The sequence below is a fragment of the Brienomyrus brachyistius genome, chromosome 4, assembly GCF_023856365.1.
Source record: "Brienomyrus brachyistius isolate T26 chromosome 4, BBRACH_0.4, whole genome shotgun sequence".
Lineage (NCBI taxonomy): Eukaryota > Metazoa > Chordata > Actinopteri > Osteoglossiformes > Mormyridae > Brienomyrus > Brienomyrus brachyistius.
The window spans coordinates 9853972-9881886 of NC_064536.1; the positions used below are offsets into that span (position 1 = coordinate 9853972).

Here is a 27915-nt window from a genome sequence, read left to right on the forward strand (position 1 = left end):
AGGAGGTACAGGGAGTCACATCATCTGAATCAGTCTGCAGGAAGAAGGCTGGGCTCTACTGCTACTGTGAAGGAGGTACAGGGAGTCACATCATCTGAATCAGTCTGCAGGAAAAAGGCTGGGCTCTACTGCTACTGTGAAGGAGGTACAGGGAGTCACATCATCTGAATCAGTCTGCAGGAAAAAGGCTGGGCTCTACTGCTACTGTGACGGAGGTACAGGGAGTCACAACATCTGAATCAGCCTGCAGGAAGAAGGCTGGGCTCTACTGCTACTGTGAAGGAGGTACAGGGAGTCACATCATCTGAATCAGTCTGCTGGAAGAAGGCTGGGCTCTACTGCTACTGTGACGGAGGTACAGGGAGTCACATCATCTGAATCAGTCTGCAGGAAGAAGGCTGGGCTCTACTGCTACTGTGACGGAGGTACAGGGAGTCACAACATCTGAATCAGCCTGCAGGAAGAAGGCTGGGCTCTACTGCTACTGTGACGGAGGTACAGGGAGTCACATCATCTGAATCAGTCTGCAGGAAGAAGGCTGGGCTCTACTGCTACTGTGAAGGAGGTACAGGGAGTCACATCATCTGAATCAGTCTGCAGGAAGGAGGCTGGGCCCTACTGCTACTGTGAAGGAGGTACAGGGAGTCACATCATCTGAATCAGTCTGCAGGAAGAAGGCTGGGCTCTACTGCTACTGTGAAGGAGGTACAGGGAGTCACATCATCTGAATCAGTCTGCAGGAAAAAGGCTGGGCTCTACTGCTACTGTGAAGGAGGTACAGGGAGTCACATCATCTGAATCAGTCTGCAGGAAAAAGGCTGGGCTCTACTGCTACTGTGAAGGAGGTACAGGGAGTCACATCATCTGAATCAGTCTGCAGGAAGGAGGCTGGGCCCTACTGCTACTGTGAAGGAGGTACAGGGAGTCACATCATCTGAATCAGTCTGCAGGAAGAAGGCTGGGCTCTACTGCTACTGGGAAGGAGAAAACCACCCCAGTGCTAACAGTTGAAGGTCGGCTCCGGGTTATTTCCACCACACTTTGAGTGATACTACACCTCTCCTGCAGTTCATATTCTAATATATCAGTAGTTATAAATGAGATCCATCTTCAGACAAAAAGCCCCCTTCATAGTAGCAAGTTCCAGACATCAGGACGGGAAGCACTCAGTGCCACTCCATTACAAGACTAGTCATTCACAGAACAAGTAAGAAAAGGGCCGCTACGGGCTTTCCCCATGACACACCACCACCTCAGCATCTCTCCTTGTGCAGACCCAAAACTGTAAAAAAAGTGTTCTGAGTGTGCTATCATCAAAGACCTTCTTCTTCTTCTTCCTGCATTTTCATTATTAGCTGTATTGAATTATTAATTGCATTATTCTCTAGTCTCAAGTAAAAGCAGAGTCTCCTCAGGTGCCCACATCTTGTCTTTGTCAAGTGACTAATTGAATTGTCTCTCGGGCGGAAACACATTTATTAGTCAGGTATTGCTTTTGCTTTGCAGAGATACAGTTCTGAAGGGATTTGGGGCAGCTGTGTCTGACACCTTTTTCCAGGGGGGGGGGCACAGAGAGGGGAAACACAAAATCAACTGCAGTAACAGACAGGTAACCAGTAAGGAATATGCTTTGGCCTGAGCACTTCAGGCCCAGGGAAAGCCTGTTTACTTTCTCCATCTCATCATAACTGCAGACGCACCCAGTGCCAAATGACGTGATCCCAGTAGCATCTGTTTACAACACCAGATTCCACTTGTCCCCCTCCCCCCCGAGAGTGCTACGCAGGCAAAGAGGTTCTGGGGGGCAATTTAATAATCATCAAATGTGTAGCTGCGGATTTGGTCCTGGGGACTGTCATTAGCTCATAAAATGTTACCAGCAATTGAAGGAGCGCTGAGGTGCTGTTCAATGCAGAAACATCACATGGCTGCAGAGAACCATTAACCTGTCCCAGTCTCTGATCTGTCATGGGGCGGACACTTTCTGTTATGTTTGGAGAGACTGTTTATTTCATGTAAACTCCCTTTCTTTCCACGCAGCTACTTTGGTGTTTGAACACAAACACAGACATTTACTCTCGCGCCTGCATGGTTGGCTGCATTGTCCTCATGGCAAAGTAACACAAACATGTTCCTTAGGCGATATAGGTAAGCTTATCCTTCAGAGACACCTGAGACCCACACCTCTGTCCCGAGAACTGTCTTCATGACCATTAAAGCACCAGGATTTTGTAAGGATCTAATTCTGTCCCCAAATAAGTGATCTATGATTACATAATACACTGCCACCCCCAGTTACAATCTGAAGAGGTACACAACATCCGCTCAGTAGATGTCCGACTCTTCCAGAAAAGCACCAGATAGATTTCTTTAAGCGCTCTTATACCCGACGGTGAACTAACCATTAAAACCATTGTAAAATAATGTAAGCTACATTCTCAGCACATCGCTGAGTCCTCCACTTCCTCCATCGCGTATCTTAAAAACACAGTACTCGCCGTAATGGATTTCACGAAATGCGCTAAATATACACAAAATGTCCCAGTTATCTTCCCCCTTAAGTCTGGTCAAGGACAACTCTCTTATCTGATTATACCGCTAAGCTCCGAAGTGTCGTTTCAGGACCCATGTAAAGCATTTTTGAGTTTTCAAAGGCATCCATTACAGTATGGCTGAGGCTGTGCCAACTCCTGTCATGGACAGAACCTGAGCTCAGTCATGTCTCAGGGTCTCCCACAGATCAAGCACTGATCACGACTGGCCATACTGGCAAAATACAAAAGCATATTCAGGAACAACAATGATAAGCGTCACACAGCAAATGCTGCAATTAAAGTTTGTGCTTCTAATCAGCCAGGTGAATCAGTCGCGTAAAATATTTTAAGCTTTATACACTAGGTATTTATCTTATGAGAGCCAGAAGTTATTTATTTTATAAGTAATTTATCATTGTGCTGGCTGATTGGCTGATCATTGTATTGCACATTCTTATAGCTGAACATTTCAATGAAGGGGATGAAGGTGAAAATCCAAGTGCTCAAAATCACGCCATTCATTTCTAAGTACAATATTTTCGGTTTATATAAAGCAGGTTAGCTTCCGCTAGGGGGAATAGCACCGAAGAAGCCGTCAACATGCACCTGTCTAGGCCAGTCATAGTCACACTCACCTCCTGGGCCACAATGCTGGAGAGGCGGACTGCTCGCTTCATCCGGGTGTTCCTGCATTCGCTGTTCACCAGCGCCCCCTCTTGGGGAATGCTGTCCTTCTCACTGAGTGACATCTTGTGCCCCCCCCACGCCCCAGCCCCCCAGCTCCCACGCCCCCTCCCACGCTACCCGCTAGGCTTCTTTTCATGTGCCCCGCAGCCGCACTCCGAGCCTCCACCTCGCGCTTCCTGTCTGGCTCTCACTATGCCTGAGGCCACCAGACTCTGCTTCCTCTCACTCCTCTCACTCTTCTAGTAACAAGCCCGTCGTTAGTCCCGGGAGTGACAGGCACCTCACTTTTGCACTTCCGCTTCAAAGCCGAGCCTGGACGGCTTTCATCCGCGTGCCGGTCTCTAACTCTTGGGTGTCATTCCCCTCCCTAACCCCTTCTCTCCCTACCACCGTCCTGCCTGCCTTTTCATACTTCCTCTATTAGTTTGTGAGTTTGCAAAAAGAAGCTGTCTGCCAATCCCTACCCAGCTTTCTTGTCCACTTCACAGTTGCCTGACACTTAAGCCAAGTACCTGAAGCTCTGTGCTCCTGCTCTGTGCTCCCATCTCTGATTCTCTCTCTCTCCCTCCCTCACTCCCTCACCCCCTCCCTCTCTAATATTCCCTCCCCCAAACAGTCGATCTCTCAGTCCCGATCTAATTGTCACCAGCTCTGCTCCTTCACACCCAGACAGCTGCGTCTGATTGATTTAGGAGTTAGGAGTCCCGCCCCTTTTCACGGGTCAGGGTGCGAGTCAAAATGCTTCCCTACTTTTGCCATGGGTTGAGTGTCGTAGGAATATCCCATGTTTTAAACATGCAAGCTCAGTTATTGTTTGACAGTCCAGCACCCAACATGGAGCGTCACTCTCCCTCCTTGAAGAATATCATCATTTTACATAAAATTACTGGATGAAAATACACCCAAAATGCCACCAAGGATTCGAGGTGTTCAAGTTGGCAAGGTCCAACAATTCGCAAACCTAGTCTATTACTCCAACCTTATTCATCATAATAGTAATAACCCTCACTATCCTTTTAAGACTTTGGCTTGTCTAACAAATACAGATGAACCCCTGCTACCAAGTAATATTGATATGGAACATTTTATGGAGTTTGAAATTGTTCAAATCAGGCTTCAAACGTGTTCAAACAGCTCACAAATAAGTCTGATGCAAACACAACATGCAAAACATGGAGAGATTATTCAGATTTTATTAAATAAATATGTATATTAAGTATAGAAATATGTAGATAAATAAATATGTATGCATAAATAAATATATTGGGTAATGTGGCAATAAATAAATGATTAAATGAAATGTGAGCATAAGTAAAGAATTTCCACTTGTTTCAAGTTATTTTTTTAATTATTTATTGGCAGTTTTATTTGACTAATTATTACATTATTTATTTTAACGATGCCAGACATAGCATAAAATAAGCCTTGAAATTGTCACTTTCACCCATCAAGATACTGAGGTCTCTCTGATTGGTTGAGTGCTTCCAAGATACCTGCCTCAGCAACCAAGCACTGAGCCACAGATGAGAGCATACAGGTGGATATAAGTGCAAGGGAGTAGTCGTCCCAAATTCCTCACAAAGCAGCATCACGGCATGGCTGTCCAAGGTGGGTAACATCGCAGTCAGATGTTCTCATTTGTAATCTACAAGTCTGCAAACACATTTTTCATCAATGTCGTTCTCAGAAGGAGCCACCACCATTGCAGTGTCTTCTGACAACCATTCAATTTTAACTCTAAAGTCTGTTATTTTATCGGCAACATCCATTTTATCTGCAATAATAAGCATTTTTAGTACCAGGTCTGGCAAGATACTGTTTATATCCAGGATGACTGTGTTGAATTACATAGGAGCAATTGAGTGAAGATGATGCACCAATCCAAAACCAGTATTCACTAGAGCCCTCCCTTAATAATTTGTGACAATTTGCATTTCAAGGCTTATTTCACATCTATGTGCAGTGTCATTGCATCACTCAATCCATACATCAATTAATAAATCAATTCAAAACAGGAATAAATTATTTTCTTTGCAAATTTTATTATTTGTGCTCACATTTTATATCATTGTGATATATTAATCGCCATATTACACAAGACAGTGATCCCCCGCCTATCACGGACGTTACGTTCCAGACCCATCAGCGATAGGTGAAAATCCGTGATATAGAAAGACCATATAAACATTTTTTTTGTTATACTTTAAGCATTAAAATACGCCTCCCGCATGCTTTATACACATGTAAACTTATTAAAACACACTTCGTAAACCCATATCATATGTGGATATCAGGCTAAGGATATGAGTAACATGAGTTATTATTATTATATGTAATGTATATGCATATATATATATATACACCTTGCAGAGAACCGTAATACGTCGGGGGCGCGCTAGCTGAACTGCGATATAGCGGGTTCATGGCAGCTGAACCGCGATATAGCGGGGGATCACTGTATATTTCCATCCATCCATCCATTTTCCAAACCGCTTATCCTAATGGGTCACGGGGGGTCCGGAGTCTATCCCGGAAGCAATGGGCACAAGACAGGGAACAACCCAGGATGGGGGGGGGCAGCCCATCGCAGGGCACACTCACACACCATGCACTCACACATGCACTCCTATGGGCAATTTCTCTCTCTAAATGCTGCCATTCGCCAATACTATGAGAAAACTCAATGTTAATTATCACTCCTACCCCGATGACACCCAAATATATATTTCAGCTACACCTAATGACACCTCATCTATTGTCACTTCAGCTAACAACCAGCTAGTGTCATCAATAGCTTTGGTGAAGCTCAGACTATTTTGTCACTCATTGTGGAGAAAATAGGTGTTCAATTGTACGAGGCAAGACTATAGACAGGTGGGTTATAATCTCCATACTCCACTCTGAGGGGCCGATCTCCCACCTCAATGCACAGCTTAGATACAAGCCTCTCATTCAAATCACATATGGATCCAACACTGAAGGTGTGTTTCCTACTGCTAAGTAGCACTAGCAAACAATGGCATTGTTTTATTATTACAGACATTGAGAAACTAATACATGCTTTTGTATACAGGAGGTTGCAGCCTTTTCAAAAAGCAGCAGCTCGTATTGTTACCAAGTGGAAGTTCAGCCACATATACCCTGCTCTTAGTTCCCTTCAGTAGCTTCCTGTTAAGTTCATGACTGATTTCAAAGTTCTCCTATTTACATAAAAGGCACTCAAATGTCTAACACCTGCCTACCAGACAGATCGGATTCATTTTCACAAGCCACATCATACACTCAGATCAGAGAATGCAGGCTTCTTTGTCATCCCACATATAAATAAAGAAACAGATGGCAGTAAAGCCTTCTGCTACAGGGCCCCTACATTGTGGAATGGTTTGACGGCTAATGTTCCAGATGCCAAACCTGTCTCAGTCTTTAAATCTCAACTGACAGTTGCCCATTAATGGGTCAATGAAAGTTCTGACCACCCATGTTGTCTGTTTTCCTTCTTAATGTCTGGATGATGCCTGGGCTACGCACCATCTGAGCTGGAGTGCTGGTTTCTTGGTTTAGTCCAACGAAAGGTGACATACAGGTGGATGCAGCCTTCAATCTGCCGACTTGCACAGGTCGACATGGGGAACCGACTCAATCATGGACTCTGGCTTTGCCCTTGACCACAATTTACACCTTGCTTTTAGCAAGCAAGCCCACTCTTTCTCTTTTGCATAATGTTAGCATGCCTGAGGGGGTTCGGCAGCCAGTTGACCTTGGACCCCCAGAGGTCATTCTTCTCCCTATTTGGGAGCTTTTGGTTCCTTTCCTCCATTGTCATCTGGCTTTCTTTCTTTTATTTCTTTGTCTTTCCTTTTCTCTGTTATTGTATTGCATGAGGAGGATGATGTATTACAACACATCAATGTAAAGCGCCTTGGAGTGACTCTGTTGTGAAAGGTGCTATATATAAATAAATTGAACCGAACTGAAGGTATCAACATGCTAAAGAAAATGTGCCTCAAATTACTTTTTAATAGTTAAATAGAAGTAAAGCACGTATCAGTACTGGCCTTGTCCGGACCATAACAAGGGGACCTAAGTTCTCATTAGGTTTATAGAGAAAGTTAGGATCTATCTGGGCTGGGGGTTAATGATGCCGTGCTGCAGAACCACTGACATGTATATGCAGTAGCAGGGTTTGCACAGAGGCCATGTAACAATTATCACTCTGTGTAACCAGTAAATGCACAGTCAAAGGGTACATAACAAGGCACTCGCTGAAAACGATGTAAAATACATAAATAAATGGGAAGTGCCCGTTAATTACTGCGAGGTTATATTCTTTAATGTATGTCCACATACAATATTCTGACCTTTGATGAACAAACTATGTTATAATCCTTTAATATTTGCATACCTGAGAAATTATTTAAAGTTTATTGTGATGGAACAAACAAGATATGGAGGAAGACAAAATAGCACTCTTTCCATTCACGTGTGGAGCACAGCAATGCTGGCTCCTTTGTTTGCTCGTGTCACAACCTGCCCGCCACATCCTCTTGACTCTCCTGTCTCCTCCCTCACGCAGTTCTGATGGACCACAACTGATGCTTATTGCTCCTTATTAGTCTCTTTATAAAAGTATCCGTTTGTCCTATCTTTGTTAGTCTGGTCATTGACGTAGTACCTTTTTGTTGCCTGTGCCCTACCTCTTTCCATTTCCCCTGTTTTGATCCCTTGCGATCCTGTTTATTTACAGCCTTTGTTCCTTTGGTTCAAATAAACTCTTTTTTGTTTCTCCGCCATGACTACCCCCCCCCAGTCCTTAGTCCCACTGGTAGTGACAGAATGACCAGACCCACAAACAACCCCAGCAGCCTGCGCTTCTGCTCCAGCTTTCATGCCTCCTTGCATCCAGCAGAATGGATAGCCTGAGTCTCTCAGATTCAAGGCTCAAAGGGGTTTCCAGTACCATGGGAGATGCTGGCATTCGGGGGGACAGCTGCCCAGATCTTGGACTGCCCATGAAAAGCCCACCTTACTGGATGTGTTTTGTCCTTTTTATTTGTTTGCTTTTGTTTACTTTTGCATTTTGAAACGGAGTGTTACTGAATGCTGAATACAACTGATGGGGTCACCAGCCCCTCACCCCCCATCTTGAAGTCTGCTCCTGTCACTAAATGAGAGCGGGCAGCTGTGCAGTGATGTGTCACTGCACACTGGTATTTCACAGAAAATGGTGAGATGCTGGTGCTGTATGATAGGCTGTCCATCCCGGGGGGGGGTGGCTGACAGCTTCCCTAGCTGCAGAAAATGAAGTCAGACCCTCCTCTTCATTTTCATCTCCAGTGTTTGGCAGTAATGGAAAAGTGTGTGAAATTTATTAGTTCAATTACACTGCCTCCCTGCTCTGACGAAGAAATGAATGGTTTGGGGGGGGGGGGGGGGGGGTGCCTTTCCGCAGTTTTATTGAGAACTCCCAGGCAGGATAAATTCATCTCTAATCTCAGAAATGCAGTTCAATCTCTGTCTACAATCCCAGTTACCCAGCTGTTATAGCATTAGAGACAGGGGTTAGGGTCACGCATAGGGGTTAGGGCAGCGTTGACCTCGAGATACACAATCATATTAGACTGCTGTACCCCCTCCCCCACCCCCACCATCACCACCACTAATAGTCAGCAATTGTCCTGACGGATTATATCCATGGCTTTCTACTTTAAAATCATGATAGATCAGTTGGCTCACCATGTGTTTAATGCAAAGTACAGCTAAGGAAATCAGAAATGACAATTTTATAAGTTATAATCCAAACCCTGGCAGGCTGGCAGCTTAGTAATAAGTAGTTAAATAAATCATATCATATAAGGACCCAGATCTTTTTGAAATAATAATCTGCTGCTATCCTTAAGCAGTAATACTGAAATAGACACGCTCAGGCTCAGGCTCAACCCACATAAGGGGCAACTAGAAGCTGATCACGGAAAGGGGGGGCTGCGACAAAAAGACCTACGATAGCTAGACGGAGCAGCAGAGAGGCAAAGGCAAAAGATGGGGAGGGGAGTCACTGACAGCATGAAAAAGGGAGGGGTGGAGCAAGCTGAAAGGCAGCTGACATCTTTGACCACCCAGAAATAGCCTTACAATAAGACGAAGTGAGATTGACCCTCCATCTGGGAGGATTCAGGTGAAGGATAGACAAGGGGCAACACTAATTCCCTTCCCCAGAGGAGAGCTCAGGCATGCTTAATCGAGCGGATACGGCACAGCAAATTCACTGGATGCAGTGTGTTCCTGGAAACAAGCATGCATATTAAAACAAGGTATCCTGACCAGGACCTGTTTAATAACAACAATAATAAAAAATATGTTCCGAGATTATGTTTTCTTTGTGTTCCATTAATAGTGTATTACCATAGTAATGTTTGTGAATTTTTTTTCAGTGAAGTTACAAAACTTCTAATTTAGGTTATCGAATCATGATAGAAATGAAAGATTTCCAATGCATTAAATCATTAGTTCAATAACTGTAAATTAATTGCCTTTGAAGTGCCACCGATTTACACCCCTTCTAAACAGTATTTGGATCTTCTTGACCCTGTCTGTGGGCTGTATGTATGTATGCAATAACAGTAATAACGTTGCTTTTGACATGGTATTGATGATACCAAAAGTATTACTCATTAGGTAGATTATTTTTCTGTGAAGTGAAAAATAGACAATGGACAAGAAGGGGAGTTAATGCCAAAACTTTAACTTGAACTGCACAAAACTAAATTATTTGGGCTGACCCATGCAGTGCAACATAATAAACAGTGACCCTTTCATTTTTTGAGTGCTGTAAATTCGGCGGTAGTAGTACCACCCACTGCAGAGCAGAAAACACTTTAGTCCCTATAGATTTTATCACAGCTGGCCTCAACACTGGCTCTGTGCATAGCGGGACTGTGTTCTGTCAATGAAGGAGACTTGCTGGCTGAGATGGAGCAATGCTAGCTGGACAACTCAGTCAGGCAAAGACCCGAATATTACTCCTTGTGTTTCCAAACAACAACTATTCCAAAAACGCCCCCTACTGCCAGCCTTTTCCGTTTGTTTTTCTGAAAAAATGGTTTTCACCCAAGCAAGAAAAGGCTTATATACTGTAGTCATGTTTAATGCAGTACAGGTGAATAACAGGCCCACCTGAGAAAGTGACCAATCATAACCTCGAGAATGCAAAAAAAAATATATAAATCATGTACAGGAAAGAGTATAAAGGCAACAAAAGTCACAAAACACAAAGGCAAGCATAATTTCCGAGTTTGAAATACTGTACTGACTTACAGGACTTCATAATGCAAGATGCAAGGGTCAGGACACGTCCAAACGACAAAGCGAAACCAAAACATCATTTTGACATTAACAATAGCTATTAACCTACGCATTAGTAATGCTCTTGAGCAATAAAGCAAATGCATACTGACAGAACACCCATAAGTAAGCAGCAACAAAAGAAATTGCTCTGCATGCCTACACTAAGCTTGTTTGAAGGAGTGAAACAGATTTCTTTTTCTTCAGATGAGCTGGAAAAATTCATCTCCCTCCTCAGTCATGGGCACTCATGCATTGCATTGGTCCAAAAATAAAATGGCTCTGATTATAAAGCAATCCCTCCCCCCGCCCTGCGCCACCCACACACACACTTTTTTGGCAGCTATTTTTGGAAAAAAACTTTTGGAATACCAAATCTTATCTTTATAAAGAAAAAATAATTTTATTTGACAAGAACACATAAGGGGGCGGCATGGTGGTGCAGTGGTTAGCACTGTTGCCTCACACCTCTGGGACCCGGGTTCGACTCTCCGCCTAGGTCACATGTGTGCGGAGTTTGCATGTTCTCCCCATGTCGTCGTGGGGTTTCCTCCGGGTACTCCGGTTTGCCCCCACAGTCCAAAGACATGCTGAGTGTGTGCATGTGTGAGTGACTGGCCCCCCATCCTGGGTTGTTCCCTGCCTCGTGCCCATTGCTTCCGGGATAGGCTCCGGACTCCCCGCGACTCAGTAGGATGGATGAAAAACACATAAGAAGGTAGCCATATCAATGTTAAAAAGCATTACAATAAGTGTACAGTATCATACAGCAACATTAACCAACTCCACAACCTCCACAAAATGTGGGTCAGTCATTTCAAAGAGATGACAGCTCCTGTAAAATGAGAGTTTCTTTGTTGACGGACACTATTGCTTTAATACTAGCAGCAGCACAGACCGCGAAGCCAACAATTCACACAACACTCATGGTTACACATTTAGAAAACACACGCATTCCACAGCCAACATTACACAGTTAAGACATTTACAAATAGCATATATAGAGAAATCCGCATATTAATTTGCACAATTTAAAAATATGCATGGTGCAAACTGCATAATGAGCTCTGCTGAATGACCCCATGGCATCAAAATATGTCAGCAAATTGTGGTCAGTGGGTGGGTTCAGAACAAACATTTGCCTCTGAGATTCTACACAAGAGGAGCATCGAAGCAGTGATTGGCTCTCATACGACATCAATTATGTTTGAAATATACAAGCATTATATATATTGTTTGTGTAAAATGACATTTTAAATTCCAACCATTCATCCATTTTCCAAACCGCTTATCCTACTGGGTCGTGGGGGGTCCGGAGCCTATCCCGGAAGCTATGGGCATGAGGCAGGGACCAACCCAGGATGGGGGGCCAGCCCATCGCAGGGCACACTCACACACCAGTCACTCACACATGCACACCTATGGGCAATTTAGCAAGTCCAATTAGCCTCAGCATGTCTTTGGACTGTGGGGGGAGGGAAACCGGAGTAATTTTAAATTCGAGTCCTTGAATATAAGACAGCCCCAGTTTTTTTAGCTGGAATTTTTTGGAATCTGTGGGAAAGAGTTCGGATGGCCATGGGGAAGAAGCTGTTAAAGAGTCCGGCTGAACTGGCTTGGATGCTCCGGAACCTCGTCGCGGATGGTACAGGGAGAAAGAGACCGCAGTGGGAAGGATGGAAGACGCCGGAACCTCGTCGCGGATGGTACAGGGACAAAGAGGGAAGGATGGAAAACGTGATGCTGGAGGCCTTACGGGTGCAACGTGTCATAAAGATCTCAACAATGGAGGGCAGAGACTTTCCATTGGTCTTCTGAGCTGCGCACATTATGCGTACAAGTTGTAGGGTCTTGAGGTTGGAGACATTGGGGGATCATGCAATTTGGGAAGTCTCGCTTTCACACAGACAAATATGAACAAAAGTATTGGACACCTGGCCATTATACCCCCATGAACCTTTATGACATTTTATGATCCTAAATCCATAGACATCAATATGGAATTGGTCCCCACTTTGCAGCTATAACAGCTGCCAATCTTCTTTCCACAAGATTTTGGAGCGTGTTCATGGGTATTTAGAAAGCATTTCTGAGGTAAGGCACTGATGCTGTGACCTTGCTCGCAATCCCCGTTCTAGTTCATCCCCAAGATGTTTGATGGGGTTGAGGTCAGGACTTTGTGCAGGCAAGAGAAGCTTAACTACACCAAACTCATCCAACCATGTCTTTATAGGGTAGACTCATGTTGGAACAGAAGAAGTACTTCCCCAAACTATCCCCAAAAGGGGGAAATGTCCAAAATTTCTTGGTATGCTGAAGCATCAAGAATTCCATTCATAGAAACTACAGGATGTACCCCAACCCGAAAAAACAACCACATACTGTACCATTATCCCTCCTCCATCAAACAATGCAGTCAGGCAGGTAACATTCTACTGCCAACTGAAAAAAGCAGACTTGTCCATCAGATTGCCAGACAGAAAAGCAAGATTCATCATTCCACAGAATACATTTCCACTGCTCCCGTGTCCAGTGGTGGTGTGCTTTACCCCACTCCATCCATCATTAATGGGTTAATGATGGGGTTAATGCCAGAGGAAGTTTGCAGTTACTGCGTCTATAGAGTATTGTTGACTGTTACACACTATGCACCTCAGCCCTCAGTGTTTGATTGACTGACTCCACAAGGTTCTGCATCTGATCACAAAGATGTAATCTGCACTCATATACAATCTTTACTTTCCTTGTAAATTGCCAGACTGCAGGTAAAAGTCTGTGGCAAAGCTCTGATGCATCATAGACTGAAGATCTATTGCAGTATATTAATTGTCTCGTGGCAGGTCGATGAGCTAAGATTATCAAGTCCATGAAACTCGCTTCACATACGTCATGTCATGTCTGGGTGGCAGTCGATGTCTATGACACGTCCTAATGTCAGTCCTGGTTGTTTCAGACCCTGAATACTCCTGGTGTGAAGCAACGTCTCCTCGGGCAGAATGATCTCTTAGAAAACCATCTCCTGCAGTCCATCTAAAATGGTCTCATCATTCTCCTTCCACATTACTTCAGATCTGCTGTTTGTGGACTTCTAAATACTACAGAACATTTTTGTCAGAATGCAAATATTCTCTTCTGCAGTTGTTACAATTACTAGTCCATACCTGTACATAAAAATATGTAAGGGTAAAAAGCTTGGGGAAGTTGCGTGTTGCTGGACTTTAAAGCGAATAGGAATTACTGGTGATACTGGAAGATGCCGGCACTATGATTAAGCTTCTTCTGAGTCTCCTGTCTGCTCGTGCTCGGAAAAAAAATGAACGAGAATTGCTGTCACCAGTCGCCCAAAAGGAAGAGCAGGCTACAGACAGGGGCGCTACAGCAGTTCGATAAAGCGGCACGATACGGCAACCGCTGACCCATGTGAGTGTAAAATATGGACACGAGCATCATGATAGTCACAGTTAGGACTTTGAACTGTCTAGGGTGGACGACAAAGAGTTAAACGCAAGATTAAAGAAAATACGATATGTGAAAGAAAAATTAAAGCAAAAACAACATCAGGAGTCCAAGATTCTGTCATTGATGGACCTTCATGGGATTAAATAACAGTGCAGTTACTGCTCAGTCAATGCTTGCTATATCCAGGCATCACTCATAACAGATTCAATTACTGCAAGATGAGAAAGAGCATGAAGCTGTGGCCTGCACTGGCCAGCCCAGCGTGAGTAATGGCCTAATAGCTGTTAAAATAGGTCAGGCCTTCAGAGGGAGGGGACACAGGCGAGGTGGTGATGTGCTGTGGAGGGGGCAGGGAGGGCTGAAGCTGCCCTTCTCATTTCCGCTCCCCCCTCCTGCCCGTGCATATGGGCTTGCCCGTCAATTCTCGGCGTATGACGTCAGAGAACAGACCCCCCCGGCCACCCCCATCTGCCGTGACATCAGCCGCCTGCCTCTCCTCTCTCTCCCCACTGCCGGCGGCAGGGAAAAGCAATCACTCCCGGCCCGGATTTGACCTGCAGGCCTCCTCAAAGAGTCTATGGAATACGACGCCCCCCCCCCCCGCCAAACAGCAATCCCCAGAGTCACGGAGACCCGCACCAAAGGCTGACACCTCCGGAACGGAGACATAGTTCAGTACTGTACCAGTGGCGCCCCCTAGACCTTCTCACAGAATGTGAAAAGGGACAGACAGACAGAGCTGCTATTCTGGTTTGTAAAAACAGTTCAGTGATTCAGACTTAAAGACTGACTCCAGGAACAGCAGCTGCCAGCAGCCCCTAAGGCACTGAGCCCTGAGCGCTACACTGCACAGACGAGGCTTTGCACTTTCCCCAAGGACCTGGGCAAGGATTCTCTTCATTATGAACAGGTACGGATGGCATTTATGCAGTCAGGAGAGGCAGGAAGAGCGTGGGCCGCAGGCCATCTGCCCGGCTTTTGATGCGGCTGCTTAGTCTTAAATAAGCAGCACTTTTACTCTGAAATCTCACATTATCCAGGGGAAGTGATTCTATTCATAGGCAAATAGTAATCGTAGAACTTAAAAGAACTGGGAAGCATGGCAGCCGGAACAACAGCACTGCATTTCCCGGATAGCTGCGTCACACGCTCCACCCACCTAATCCGGACTCGTCACCTACCTGAACAATTTGAAAGCGGTAGATGGATCACCAGGAAATGTGAAAGATAATACATGTGTTTCCACCTTAATGCTCTGAGTCCTTGCTGTGACATGTAGCTCCGAAACTACACTTATTGATTTATAGCTCATTCCACTTACATGGCAATTTACAGAATATTTCCCAACCCATATTTCTTTGAGTATGTTTTAATGTCTATGTCTTATAATGTCATTTATATTATTTATAGTACCCATTATTATCTATATGTCTAAATATCTATATTCTATGCATCCCTCATTTGCACTATGACCAACATTTTCCATGACACAACAGTAAGCACAGATACACTAATGGTGTACATGGATCCCTAGAGGGGATTCTTAGTTTTCCGTGACCACAATGTATTAAAACATGTGGACGAATTAGTTCTTAGTTCCCAACAAATGCTAAATCAGCTTCACAAAATTCCTAAAACGTGTAGATGATTTCCTTTTCTTTTTTGTGTTCTCAATTTTCTATCGTGAAAAAACCTCTTAGTAGTTAATATTTTGGTTATTTGTGTGCTTGCCTAAACGTGACCACAAAGCTCATGTTACATACTTATGCTAGTTACTCTGCCATAGCCATATCTGCAGGAGCTTATATATTGCACTCGCCTAACTGTTTTCACTGCCTCTAGTCTCCTCTACTTTGGTGAATGCATCCCCCCCCCACCACCAATCCAGGGGTATGCAGCCTGGGGACCCAAAATTCCAGATATCCTGCCCACCTTGCTGCCTCTGATGCCCTGTGACGTCCTACCTGCCTCCCTGCTGCTGGTGATCTGCAATTTACACCTTAAAAAACTGGAGTGTATAGATTGGGACTTTGTTAATTTGATTTCCTCTGCCAGCTCAAGGAGGATGGGTTCCCCCTTTGAATCTGGTTTCCCTCAAGGTTTCTTCTTGTAAGGGAGCTTTCCTTTCTCTGCCGCCTCTGGCCTACTCTCCGGGGACATTGGGCAGGGGAATCGAATCGAACAGAATTGAAAGGCAGACGCTGGTGTGATTAGGGGTTTTACAGTAGAATAATTGTTCACTCAAATCTTTGAAATAATTCATGTCTTCCAAACTAACAGTCTTATTTTGCTACATGTGGCACATGCGCTAAGCATCAACGAGGCAGAAATCAGGCTTTATGGTAATCTCATTCTAAATAATTGAACATCGTAAAAATCAATACCACAAATACAATACAAAGCTTCTGATAATACAACATCCTTTCTTTTCTTATTGCCATCTTTTCATCAAGCCTTTTTAAAAAAAAAAGAAATTCATGAATTATCTGTACAGTAGAAGTTATGCCATTAAGCAAGTATTAAAATATGGGTCATTCTCACAAATTTGAGAATCAAAAAAAAATTGTTATGGTAAAATACAGTGTTTATTTTTGCGTTGAGCAATTGACATTGTCTTTACTTTTTAGGTATATTAAAATCCTCTGTGTTAATTTTCCATTTAGGGATTCAATGTATAAATATGATTATAAGTTTTAACATTGGGTGTGATTTATCACTATTAATCACATCGATTCACAGCCCTAACGTTTCAGTTATTTTTTTCTTAGTTTATGTTGTCTGTGACTAAAGGTACATGTATATGCAACGTAGCCATTAAGTGAATATTGATTCTGATTATTAAGCACAGCACAGCATTGGGCCCATTTATGAAACACAACCTGTTCTTTGTAGCACACATTGTATTCATATTAATAAGATTTATTTAAATCTTGCGCACTGAGCATGGCCTGAACACCTGTACTTGGAACAAACTCTGTATCTCTGGCAACGACCTGCTACTGTAGCCTACAGTATCAGACACAGGAACTATTATTATTTAAAGGAGCTGCATCTTCTGTCCTTAATCTCCTACCCATTTTCCACATTGACTTTTCTTGATTGCGCCCAAATGGTTCTCACCATTGGGCTCTGCTGTTCTGACTCACAGATGGATAGATTCCATTGGTGAGGTAAAATGACTCCATAGCTGTACTCAGCACTGTGTGTGTGTGTGTGTATAGCTGCATACTCATGTGTGAATATGTGAACGTGTTTCATAGACACCTGTGTGCTACAGGCTTGTTTCTGCGACCCTCGCTTCTGTTGCGTGTGTGTGTCGGTCTGCATACCTGTATATGTAAGATTTTACATCCCCCTTGAATAATTTCTGTCACGCCCGGCTCGTCCGATCCTCCTGTGTGCCACGCCCCCTGATTATCCACGTGTGCTTCCCCAATCGTACCCAGCTGTACCCTGTTGTTTCGCCCCGTCTTTGTCTAAATCAGTCCACATCTTGCCCTGCTGGTTGTCCATCATTGATGTTAATAATGTCCTGTTCTGCCTGTAGCCGTCTTCCCCATAATAAATCCCCAGTTTTCCCCGCCTATTGCCTTCCTGCTTCGTCCTTCCCTGCCTCCTTCCTGCCAGCCTGCCCGTCCTCACCCACAAAACCTGACAAATATCCACTTCAGGGTGAATATTTTTCCATGCCACGTAGACACGAATCCCGGCAGAAATTCCCCCAACTGTCCCTTCACCCCTGTGTGTGTAGATATGTGTGGCTGTTAAGGCGCAGCGAGGTAGGCGGGTGGACGGGCGGATCTGGGGTGGGGACGCTGCGATATGGGAGAGGCGCCCTTCCTGCTCAGGCATGAGGTGACTTCAAAGACAGTGCCACTGCTCAGCTGGCGTGACTAAGTGCATCGAACTCCACGTCCCACACGTCCCCTGTCTCTCACTGGGGGAGGCGCTGTCTACAGTCAGTAACTCATTAACATATTACGTTCTCTGCAGGTATTCAATTTGCATACTTTTTAAAGATGTGACTCATAGAGAGAGAATTCCCACACATCTATCCACCTTCCACTTAACCAGTACAAGGTTGCGCCAAGCAGTCTATCCATTCCAATCCATTGTCAGTCAGAGTGATGCAACTAAACTAGTCTGAAAATTAGATTTGGATACCCAGTTACATTAATGGTAGTACAAAGCTAAGCTGCTTCTCTGCTTACTCACTGTGCTTCATCCCACCAGTCACGGAGAATAGCGCTCAGCTCTGCTGAGACCACTTGGACGGTGCTGCCACCTACAGGACCAACGTGCAAAATAAAAACTGCGGGTGTATTTCAGCCTGGGCTGGTTTGCCATGTTGCCCATGAGCCACGATGACTAAATCGATCCCGTCTGATTACACTACAGTATCGAACTCCACTGCATTACTGCTCGGCCCAGCTCAGTGGCTCCATGGCCACCTCACTACAGTGACGGCCGCGGCGCTGTGGTGAACTATTTGGACCCTTCTGTCACCTCAGGCCACATGCTTATCACCGGAAGCCACATAGCACAACCAGCCGGATTTATTGGACCTGTTATCAGCCTGGTTGCTTCCTCTTTTCTGGCCCTTTCAGCATCGGGGCCCTTGACATCCTGATCATCAACCAGGTCCTATGGCAGTTTATACATATCTGAGGTATAACAACACTGTAATCATCCATCCATCCATCCATCCATCCATCCATCCATCCATCCATCCATCCATCCCCTGTATGTTTACCCAGTGATACTTGGTGATGTAGACACATATCGACAAAAAAAGTTAATTAGACATGCCCCTGCCTTGCCCCCCACCCTATCCCACCCCAACTCAACTCAACCCAACCACTCCAGTGGAACGAAGGCAAGCTGTCACACGACCTTGTCCACTTCACACATGATATGCAGCTTTTGCCTCTACTGACAAACTCGCAGCTGCCTGACGACAGTTTGTCAATTGTGTGGAGCAAACAAGGAAAGCCAGGGGACAACATCGCCCCCATGAGCCTCATAAGGGTAATGCGGAAGAAACCAACACTAAACACAACGCCAGTACTTACTGTATATCAACAACACTAAAAGCAACTATAACATACTAATAAGTGCGTAATAGGAATTCCAACAAAAACTGGCTGTGATTTATAAAACTGGGGACTTAAAGCATTCTAATGCTAAAATTCTACACAAACTGTTAACGTTCAATAACTATTAACCCCAAACCATATCAGAGACAGTCAGAGATCAGAATAGGGGCCAATCCAGGCATTTTTTAAACTGATTGATGCCAGGTTCTACAGCCAGTTCCAAAGCCGGATCTATTTAATTTCCCGCATCCGCCTAATTGACTTCAGTTGTTCAGATTGTAACGTTCCATCACAAGGAAGTTCGAGGCACACGGCTACGAACTATTGAGACGTCGGTCATGTGGAAATTCTTTAAATTGGAAACTCAAAGAAGCCCAACAGCTACCTGCAATGTTTGCACTGCCATCCTTTCGAGATAGAGTGACCAGGTAATCCATGTCGGGGGGGGGGGGGGGGGGGGGGGGGGCACTTCGAGCTACTCCAGGTTTTACAAACTACTCTAAAACTGAAAGGCTCCTGTGCTTGGCTGCATAGTTCAGTTATTCATGTGCTTTGGCTGGTTTGTTTCCTTGATTGGGTGACTCATCCTGCTGATTCACATTAACACTCGTTACACATGCGTGATTATAGGAGACTGACCAATCAGCACGCAGCTAGAAGTCGGCGCTTAAGTGAAATCCAGGTCCTTTTAAATTGAAACGGTAGTTCACAAATCCTGTCCTAGTTCAAAGTGTCCCACCTGGCATGGAATACAGTATGTGGTCACCCTATTTCAAAAGTAGGCAGCAACAGAGCCTTGTTTAATACAACAAACCTTAAAAATTAGTAACTTGCAGAAACGTTAGGGGAAATACTGCAACAATCACAAAGCTTACTCAGAAGAAGAATGCACCAATGTGGACTGTGTTTGTGTGTGTGTCTAAATATTTATTTGAAGATCGAATAGGGATTGGCAGATATAAATACTGAACAGATCAGACCAGGGAACCAAAGTGGATTGGGATATTATGATTATACCGCACGCAAATCAATAACTATTGTATTATACTATTTATATTCTCTGAAAGTCTTTCTCAGACTTCATTTAGCTTTATTCTGTTCAGTAACAGCTGTCTAAGGAATCACATAAGGGCCCTTTCACACTTCATTACAGGAGCAGGTTACCCACTATGTTCTAATTTCTTTCATGCTGTCTTAATTCTCAGATGTGTGCATCTTGATGGATGGCAAAGACTTAAGTCCTACAATAAATCAGCCAGCGATTTCACAGGTATTTAGCTAAATGGCCCGCTTGTAACAAAGCCACACCTCAACGAATAAGGTTATCCGAAACTCAGAAAAAATGTATAGTTCATTATTTATCTCAGACAGCATCACCAGGATTATTTTGTACTATTTAATCTTGGCGATTCGGTTAACTGAGGGATGCGATCGACTAAAAATAAAAATGAAATCTGCAGCATTTACATCTGTAAACTAGAGCTGCCCAACTCGCGATTGACAAAATGTACTGAGGGATGCTCCCTCCCCCCATTTGGCCAAATATTACCCCATTGTCACCCCAGTGAAATCATTGGGTCTTACTGTATGTGGCCAGCCCATTGTTCACGGTTTGGCTCCGCTCCTGGATCGACCATTAATGTTCAGTAGCAGGAAATGTTGTCCGCTGTGGGTTCACCTCCCAGCAAACGCCCCACCCCCCTCCTGCTACGCCGGGACACATACCTGGGTGACCTTCTCCGTGACGTTATGCGTGCGATCAATCAGCTTGCAGGGGGCAATGATGTCCTTGTCTCCGGCCGGCAGGGTGACAAAGGGGTCCGGCATCAAATCCACAAAGTTCAGGGTGATCTGCGGGATACTGCTGATGGCCCGGCACCGAGTGAGGTCTGAGTCGGAGGTAGAGTTCAGCAGGTTGGTCTTGTGGTTTATCACACCTGAAACAGACCCGGCTCTTAGTGAAACATGGGGATGCATGAACCTCGATACAGACAGAACTCTAGTACTCCATTCTGCAAACCAATGGAGACCAAAAGCTTTGACACTGTGAGGTGTTTATTCCCGGTAGTCATTGTTACTGCATATACTATACTTTAGTATTTAGTATTGGCAGATAGGTGTATACTGTACTTTCAGCGGCCCAGGCACTGGTGGGACTGAGCAAGGCTGCCGGCAGGCATGACAAGTTTATCAAAACAGGATGAAAGACACATTTCAGTTCCTAAACTAAGGGGTAACTTTGGTTTGGGGGATGGCTGATTTGTAATCATTTGTCAGGGGTCGAGCCATGTCCCGCAACCCTGGGTGAGGTGTGACCCCCCCCCCCGCACCTGTACTCCCAGTCCGGCTGCGCAGCTTGCGGTCCCAGTCGGCACGCATGCTCTCGATGTCGTCCACAGAGGAAGCCCGGCGCAGGCTGTACAGACTGTCCCGCGAGCGCGCCAGGCTGCAGCTGGACAGGGACGCGTCGACGTGGCGACACTGCAAGCGGCTGGAGGAGCGGGGCGGGCGGAGAGACGCAGTGGCGGGCGGGGGCAGGGACGGGGGCAGGGGCGACTCGCTGTCCAGCAGGTCGCGTCTGTCCGAGGGTGGGGTTGGGGGGGGCTGGCCCCCTTGACAACTGGTCTCTGGTAAGGACAGGAGCTCCCCCAGAGCCAGAGACTCGTGTACCAGCTGGGAGGAGACGTCGCGACTGCGCCCCGCTTCCGGGTCCTTCTGCAGAGACTGCTTGCTGGAGCTTTGGGAGTGGAGTAGGGGCAGATGCAGCCTGAATCGCCGCCGGCGAACTTCAGAGGATGGGGGACAGAAGAGGCGAGGAAAAAGAGAGAGAGGAGGCTGCGTTTGTCGTCCTGCCACTGAGATGCACATTAAAGACCTGGAAAGCGCCATGTACTAATCATACACCCGAAATACAAAAAGATTAACCTGTGGTGGGAAATTTTTTGTTCAATGTCCGTGTTAGTGTTTGGACTAAGATTAATAACTGATCAGCCAATCCTCTGTCATTTATCCTCAGAACGTAATCGGCTGACTCCAAACAAACTATAACTTTGAACTTATTCTGTCCCTGACCTTCACTTTCCCCTGGGAGGAATATTAGTATTCTATTTACCCTTGGGCTGTAGCAAAAACGCCTTCAATCACACAACAGGCACAAAGGAAAAGTGAGACTTTAAAACCAAAATTATCATTTGCTCTCAGTCGCTAACTGCTTTCAGGCAGTGACTGACAGCACACAGTAATCAATCCCAATTTGAGCTCTGTGTCTCATTTGACTAGTGAAAGAAGCCCGAGTCGTCTGGTCTGGGAAGCAGGTGGGGGCACGGCGTGGGGTTGCGCCTGTGAACGGAAGGTTATTGGTTCAAATCCCAGGGTCAAGCAGAGTGGTATCACCATCAGGCCCTTGAGCAAGCTCCTTAAACTCCAGTTGCTCCATGGACTGTACATTGACTTTGGATAAATGCATCTGCTAAGCAAATATAATGTAGATGAGTATAAATCAGGGCAGTGCTGGGAGAGGGGGGATACCTGATGAGAACCAAGGGATGGGCAGCTTGTGGTTCAGTAATCGCCCAGGTGAGTTCAGGCACTTCCCCTCAGAGGCTACCTCGAAGTTCAGGATGAACATGATAACCGTACCGTCCTCATTCTTCACCGGGACCACATCCACCAGGCATGGGAAGCACACGCCTGGACAGGGAGGCAAGAGAGGGACAGGTACAGTAGCACCAACAATCACACACACGCAGTCCTGTGTGCAGAAATTCCTGGCGTTTGGAGTGTAAAATTAGTAAATGCTTGGCAAATTAAGCAAGGCCCAATAGCTAAACTTCTCTGGACACATGGAGAGATTGTCTTACCCATTATACAATCCTGGACATCATGGTTTTCCCAAGTTCAGTGTGTCAGGGAGGGGCTTGCATTTCACTTCTTTAACCAGTCAGAGTCTTCATTGTGTGGCATCACTACATTGATTGGGTCTCTGTGCCTGTGACTGGGTCTCTGTGCCTGTGATTGGGTCTCTGTGCCTGTGATTGGGTCGCTGGTTTGAGGAGAATGTTCACATGCCTGTGTGTTGTTCAGAAAGGTCCTTAGCCCCCAGTTTATTATTATTATTATTATTATTATTATTATTATTATTATTATTATTATTATTATTGTCATTGGGGGATATGCCCTTACATTGTTCCATACAGCCTTTGCCGGTAAGCATGTTCCAATGTTTTGTGTCTGTGACAAGCCCCTTAACAAAAGGCATACACAATAAAATGGGTACTTTACAAATCTGTGCACCTGGCTTAACACCGTTAATTTATGTGGTGATGTCACACAATGGAGACTGCGATTGCGGTTGAACACCAGGTGCGGTCAAAGAAATGAATCGCAAGGCCCTCCCTTGTTGACCCAGGGACACATCGAACTCAGGATAATCGGGAGGTGCGTGCAGTGCTAATGGGATCTGCAATCCCATAACATCTCAAGGCTACGTCCTTGGCCCAGACCAAAGGATAATAGTGATTGTAGGCATTTGTATAGGTCAGGGAGACGGCCACCGTTGGCATGGATACTGCACACTGGTTGTAGTGGAAAGTTGTCCACTGATTGGTATGTATAAGAGTGGCACACTGAGGCACAGTATCCCCAATATCCTCATGCTGTGAGAATATTGGCAATAAGCATGAGTGACTCAGAAAGCATGGCTTTCATTTATCCTGACTCACATGCTCCCTTCTGTAGCGCACAGAGGGAGGTGGGCAGGCCAAGTAATAGATACAGTCAATGTCTTTTCCACCTGCAAATATTACAGCAGGGCTTCAAACAGCTTGAAGGAGCTGGTACACCTGAACAGAGATCGCAGCTTCCCGCTCAGCCTTGGAACTGCCCCAGTAAAGTATAGAAACTGTGATCTCACTCTGTTTTGAAAACAAATTTCCTTATGATTACATGAAACAGTGTGACAGTGCGCTTCCCCGGGATGCCACTTGTGACACTATTTTGCTGACGCTTTTTGCCCCGGTCACGACGCAAATCTGCAGAAGGGCATTTTCCAAGACATAGTACTTCAAAAATTCATACGGCATGTTGGTATCGGGCTTTCGGCTGCAGTCACCAGCTGGTATCTTTCCCGAAATTCACCAGTTAGATGCTACAACCAACCCTCTTACACAGCAGAAAGAGATATGAAAGACAGGCAGCTAGGCAATTGCAATACCTGCCACTAGAGGGAGACACATACCAAAAGACCTGTATTCTGTTACTTTAAAAATAAAGCGAAGTAGTTTAGACAGTATCAAGTTTGCACTGGTATGGATTTTTAAAAAATCCATTAATCTAGTAACACTTCAAAATATTTCTCTGCAAAAAAAATTAAGTATTTACCAGGAAAACGCTTTGGGGGTAAAAGAAGATGGGGCTCTAGGACACGATTAATACAATAATAATGTCATTATGCTGGTAAGAGGAAGATGCATCAGCAGGGCCTGGCTGAGGAATTACAGCACAAAGAGGTCACTCATGCCCATCACGACTGTACCCTCCTAGCCTGCACACACCAGCCCACCGGCATTACTGTCCCCCAACCCAGGCTGGATAGTGAAGCCCCTTTTGCACATGGGTGTCTCACTGTTATCCTGACCACACAGACACACACACATACACATGCAGCCACACCATGCACACACAGACCCAAACCTTCACACTCCAGCCATCTGCTCGTACAGCACAACACAGGCCAGATATCCTGCCTTGGGCAGGTCACTGATAACATCAATTGAGCCGTCACTGCGTATTAATGCTCTGACTGCACTGCATAGCACTGTCGCCCGTCCATAAAGCAGACAGAGTGTGGGCATTTCCTGACCGGATGGCTGGGGATGGAGGGAAAGTCCCTGTCACATAAACAGCTGGAGCAGAACACCTCCTTGAGTTTTAGGATTTCTATCCAAGCTGCGATGTCACCTGTGTTTATCTTGCATGGCGTGATTTTAAGCATGACCCCCCCGGGGCCTTGAAGTGACGGAGAGCAGTCACGGAACACAGAAAGCCAGGGTGCCGAAAGAACCAGAGCGTCTCTTTGGACAGGAACGACCCTGACGGGTTTTAATACCCAATGCAGGAATGATGAAGCCCAGTGAGGCGAGGTTTGGCGTCATCCACAATGCGACGAATGTTCGTCCTGTGATAAAAATCAGCAGCAGTGGAATTGTGCGACGATTTAAATTTCATTAGAGCTGTTTGGGTGTTTGCAGTGGTTTTGTTTAAACCGAAAGGGATCTGATGCTGCCTTTAGAGGTGGAGGTTTTCTGCATATCCCCAGCCTCTCCGTCACTCCACCCACCCCACTTACCACCCCCCACAGTGTACAGGCACAGACAGAGCAGGGCCATGGTGACTAGACCGCAAATCCCATTGTTCCTTGATCTTGCCTTCATTTCACTGCTCAGTGGTTAGCGCTCAGCTGACTGCTTCTGCCACCCGGGAGGCCTGGGCTGAGCAGCACGCCAAGCACTTCCTGCTGAGGGTCTCACACGGTTCTCACACGCCCAGACACACAAGCGTGCAAAAACACAGCACAGAAACAGGAATCTCGCAGGTTAAGATCCAGGCGCGGAGTTCATCTCCAAAAGTCAAATCCTTATGCAAGTTCAGGGTCGAAAGCTAAACATAGTCAGGTCAGATGCAAACAGGGCAGAGGGACGGTGCCGAGAATCAAGCAAGAGACCAGAAAAACCTGAAACCCGTGCTTAGACCGCAACTCAAGTGCGAGAGACAAGACTCCACATAGAAGCTCGCAACCAGAGGGTTGCCAGTGATCACACACAGGCATCCAGGATCAGTTAGTATTCAGGTGAGCCTGATTGTTGACTGTCCTCTGAAGGGTCAGATGTGTGATGACACAGGAGCATTCAGACATGATGGGCTACTGTCTCCCAGCAGAGCGAATGTGATGAGCAAAACAGACCCCTTCCCCCCCCTCCCCCAATAAAAAAAAAACAGTTAACTTTTTTTGCTGTAAAAGAAAAAAAAAACCTTTAAATAATGGCTTCAGAAATACTCTGCTGAAGCTGCCACACCTCTATTTGTATCCGTATTTGCGAGCATTAATTACACACTAAAATTAATACAAAAATGGACAATATCGAAGGCTTCCTTCGTAAGATGAAAATTCAATGTTAAATGGAAATTATGGAGAAACATTTAGGCTGCTTCAGGTTCCAGAGCAAAGAGCCAAAATCCTCCTGTTAGAAGGAAACCAGAGATGATTAGAAGTCTAACGCTGGAGGAGACTGAAGGCTCAGTGGAGATCAGCAGGAAAGAATATGTCAGCAAGACAGAGCTGGTCCAGCTAAGCCCTCGGAGTCTGGAGGTCTGGAAGGTGTTGCCTGGCCAGGGACATGTGGCCCTAAAATAGGCTGGGGTTTGGCCCACTTGTTAGCGTGGACACCGCTGCCATTTTCCTGGCCTGCCCAGGAAGGCAGGATGATTCTTACTGTAACTAACAAGACCTAATGCCAAGGTCTAACTGGGTTGGAGCATCGCATCTACTGTACAACACCACACACCCTCCTCCTGGAGTTTATTTTAGTCCACTTTCCAACTTTTTTCACCCCCCCCCAGGAGAGCCAGGAGACTAGAAGGATCTCAAATAATGGGCAGGAACAAGATGGGAAGGGTGGAAGGGGAGCAGGGCAGGACTTGCAGAGTGAGGGTGCAGAGATAAGGTGACAAAGGTGTGGGAGATATGGGAGAAATGGGTATATGGGAATTGGAAAAAAAAAAAACATGCTGCTAAAGTTATCAAGGAATTATTATCCAGAAATAACATTTATTGAATGTTTCAGAGATAGGCTGGTACTGAGGGAGTATTATGAGGTTTATGAAAGTAACTTCTAAAGTCATCTGGGTGGTATGTCTGGGAGCTGATAACTTGTTTCACTGTATATGAAAATGGATGATGAATGGACAAGCCAGGCCAGCAAGAGGGTGAAGGGAGATGGATGTATTAGCTGGGATAGTGAGAGGAAGAATGGAGATGGATGGATTATTCGGACAGTGAGATGCTGAACAGAGATGGATGGAATAGTCGGGATAGTGAAATGGTGAATAGAGATGTATTACCTGGGCAGTGAGAGGATGAATTGAGATGGATGGACTAGTAAGGACAGTGAGAGGGTGAATGGAGATGCATGGACTGGGGGGACAGTGAGAGGGTGAATAGAGATGCATGGATACATGGGGGCATTGAGAGGGTGAATGGAGAAGCAATGTTTACATGGGGACATTGAGAGGGTGAATGGAGAAGCAATGTTTACATGGGGACATTGAGAGGGTGAATGGAGAAGCAATGTTTACATGGGGACATTGAGAGGGTGAATGGAGATGCATGGACTAGGAGGGGCAGTGAGAGGGTGAATAGAGATGCATGGATACATGGGGACATTGAGAGGGTGAATGGAGATGCATGGACTAGGAGGGGCAGTGAGAGGGTGAATAGAGATGCATGGATACATGGGGACATTGAGAGGGTGAATGGAGAAGCAATGTTTACATGGGGACATTGAGAGGGTGAATGGAGATACATGGACTAGGAGAGGCAGTGAGAGGGTGAATGGAGATGGATGGATACGTGGGGACAGTGATAGTGTGACTGCTGCACTAAGGCTCCCCAGCAAGCAGTTGATGTATGGGGCTGTCAGCAGTGCTGGGACTGGTGCTCCAATTAAAATAGGTACCTTCTGCCATCTCTCTTGCTCTAGTCCTTGTTAACATGGTGCAGTGACAGGTAAGTCCCTGGCCTGGGG

General features: G+C 45.5%; 1 protein-coding gene across 1 annotated transcript in view; it reads right to left on the reverse strand.

Moving 5' to 3' along the window:
- LOC125740735 (potassium voltage-gated channel subfamily H member 2-like) overlaps window positions 1–27915 on the reverse strand; it is a 120280-nt gene that overhangs the window by 35258 nt on the left and 57107 nt on the right. The window contains 3 exon segments of the mRNA XM_049012296.1: window positions 20840–21051; window positions 21445–21900; window positions 22643–22804. Coding sequence (XP_048868253.1) covers window positions 20840–21051; window positions 21445–21900; window positions 22643–22804 — 830 coding nt within the window.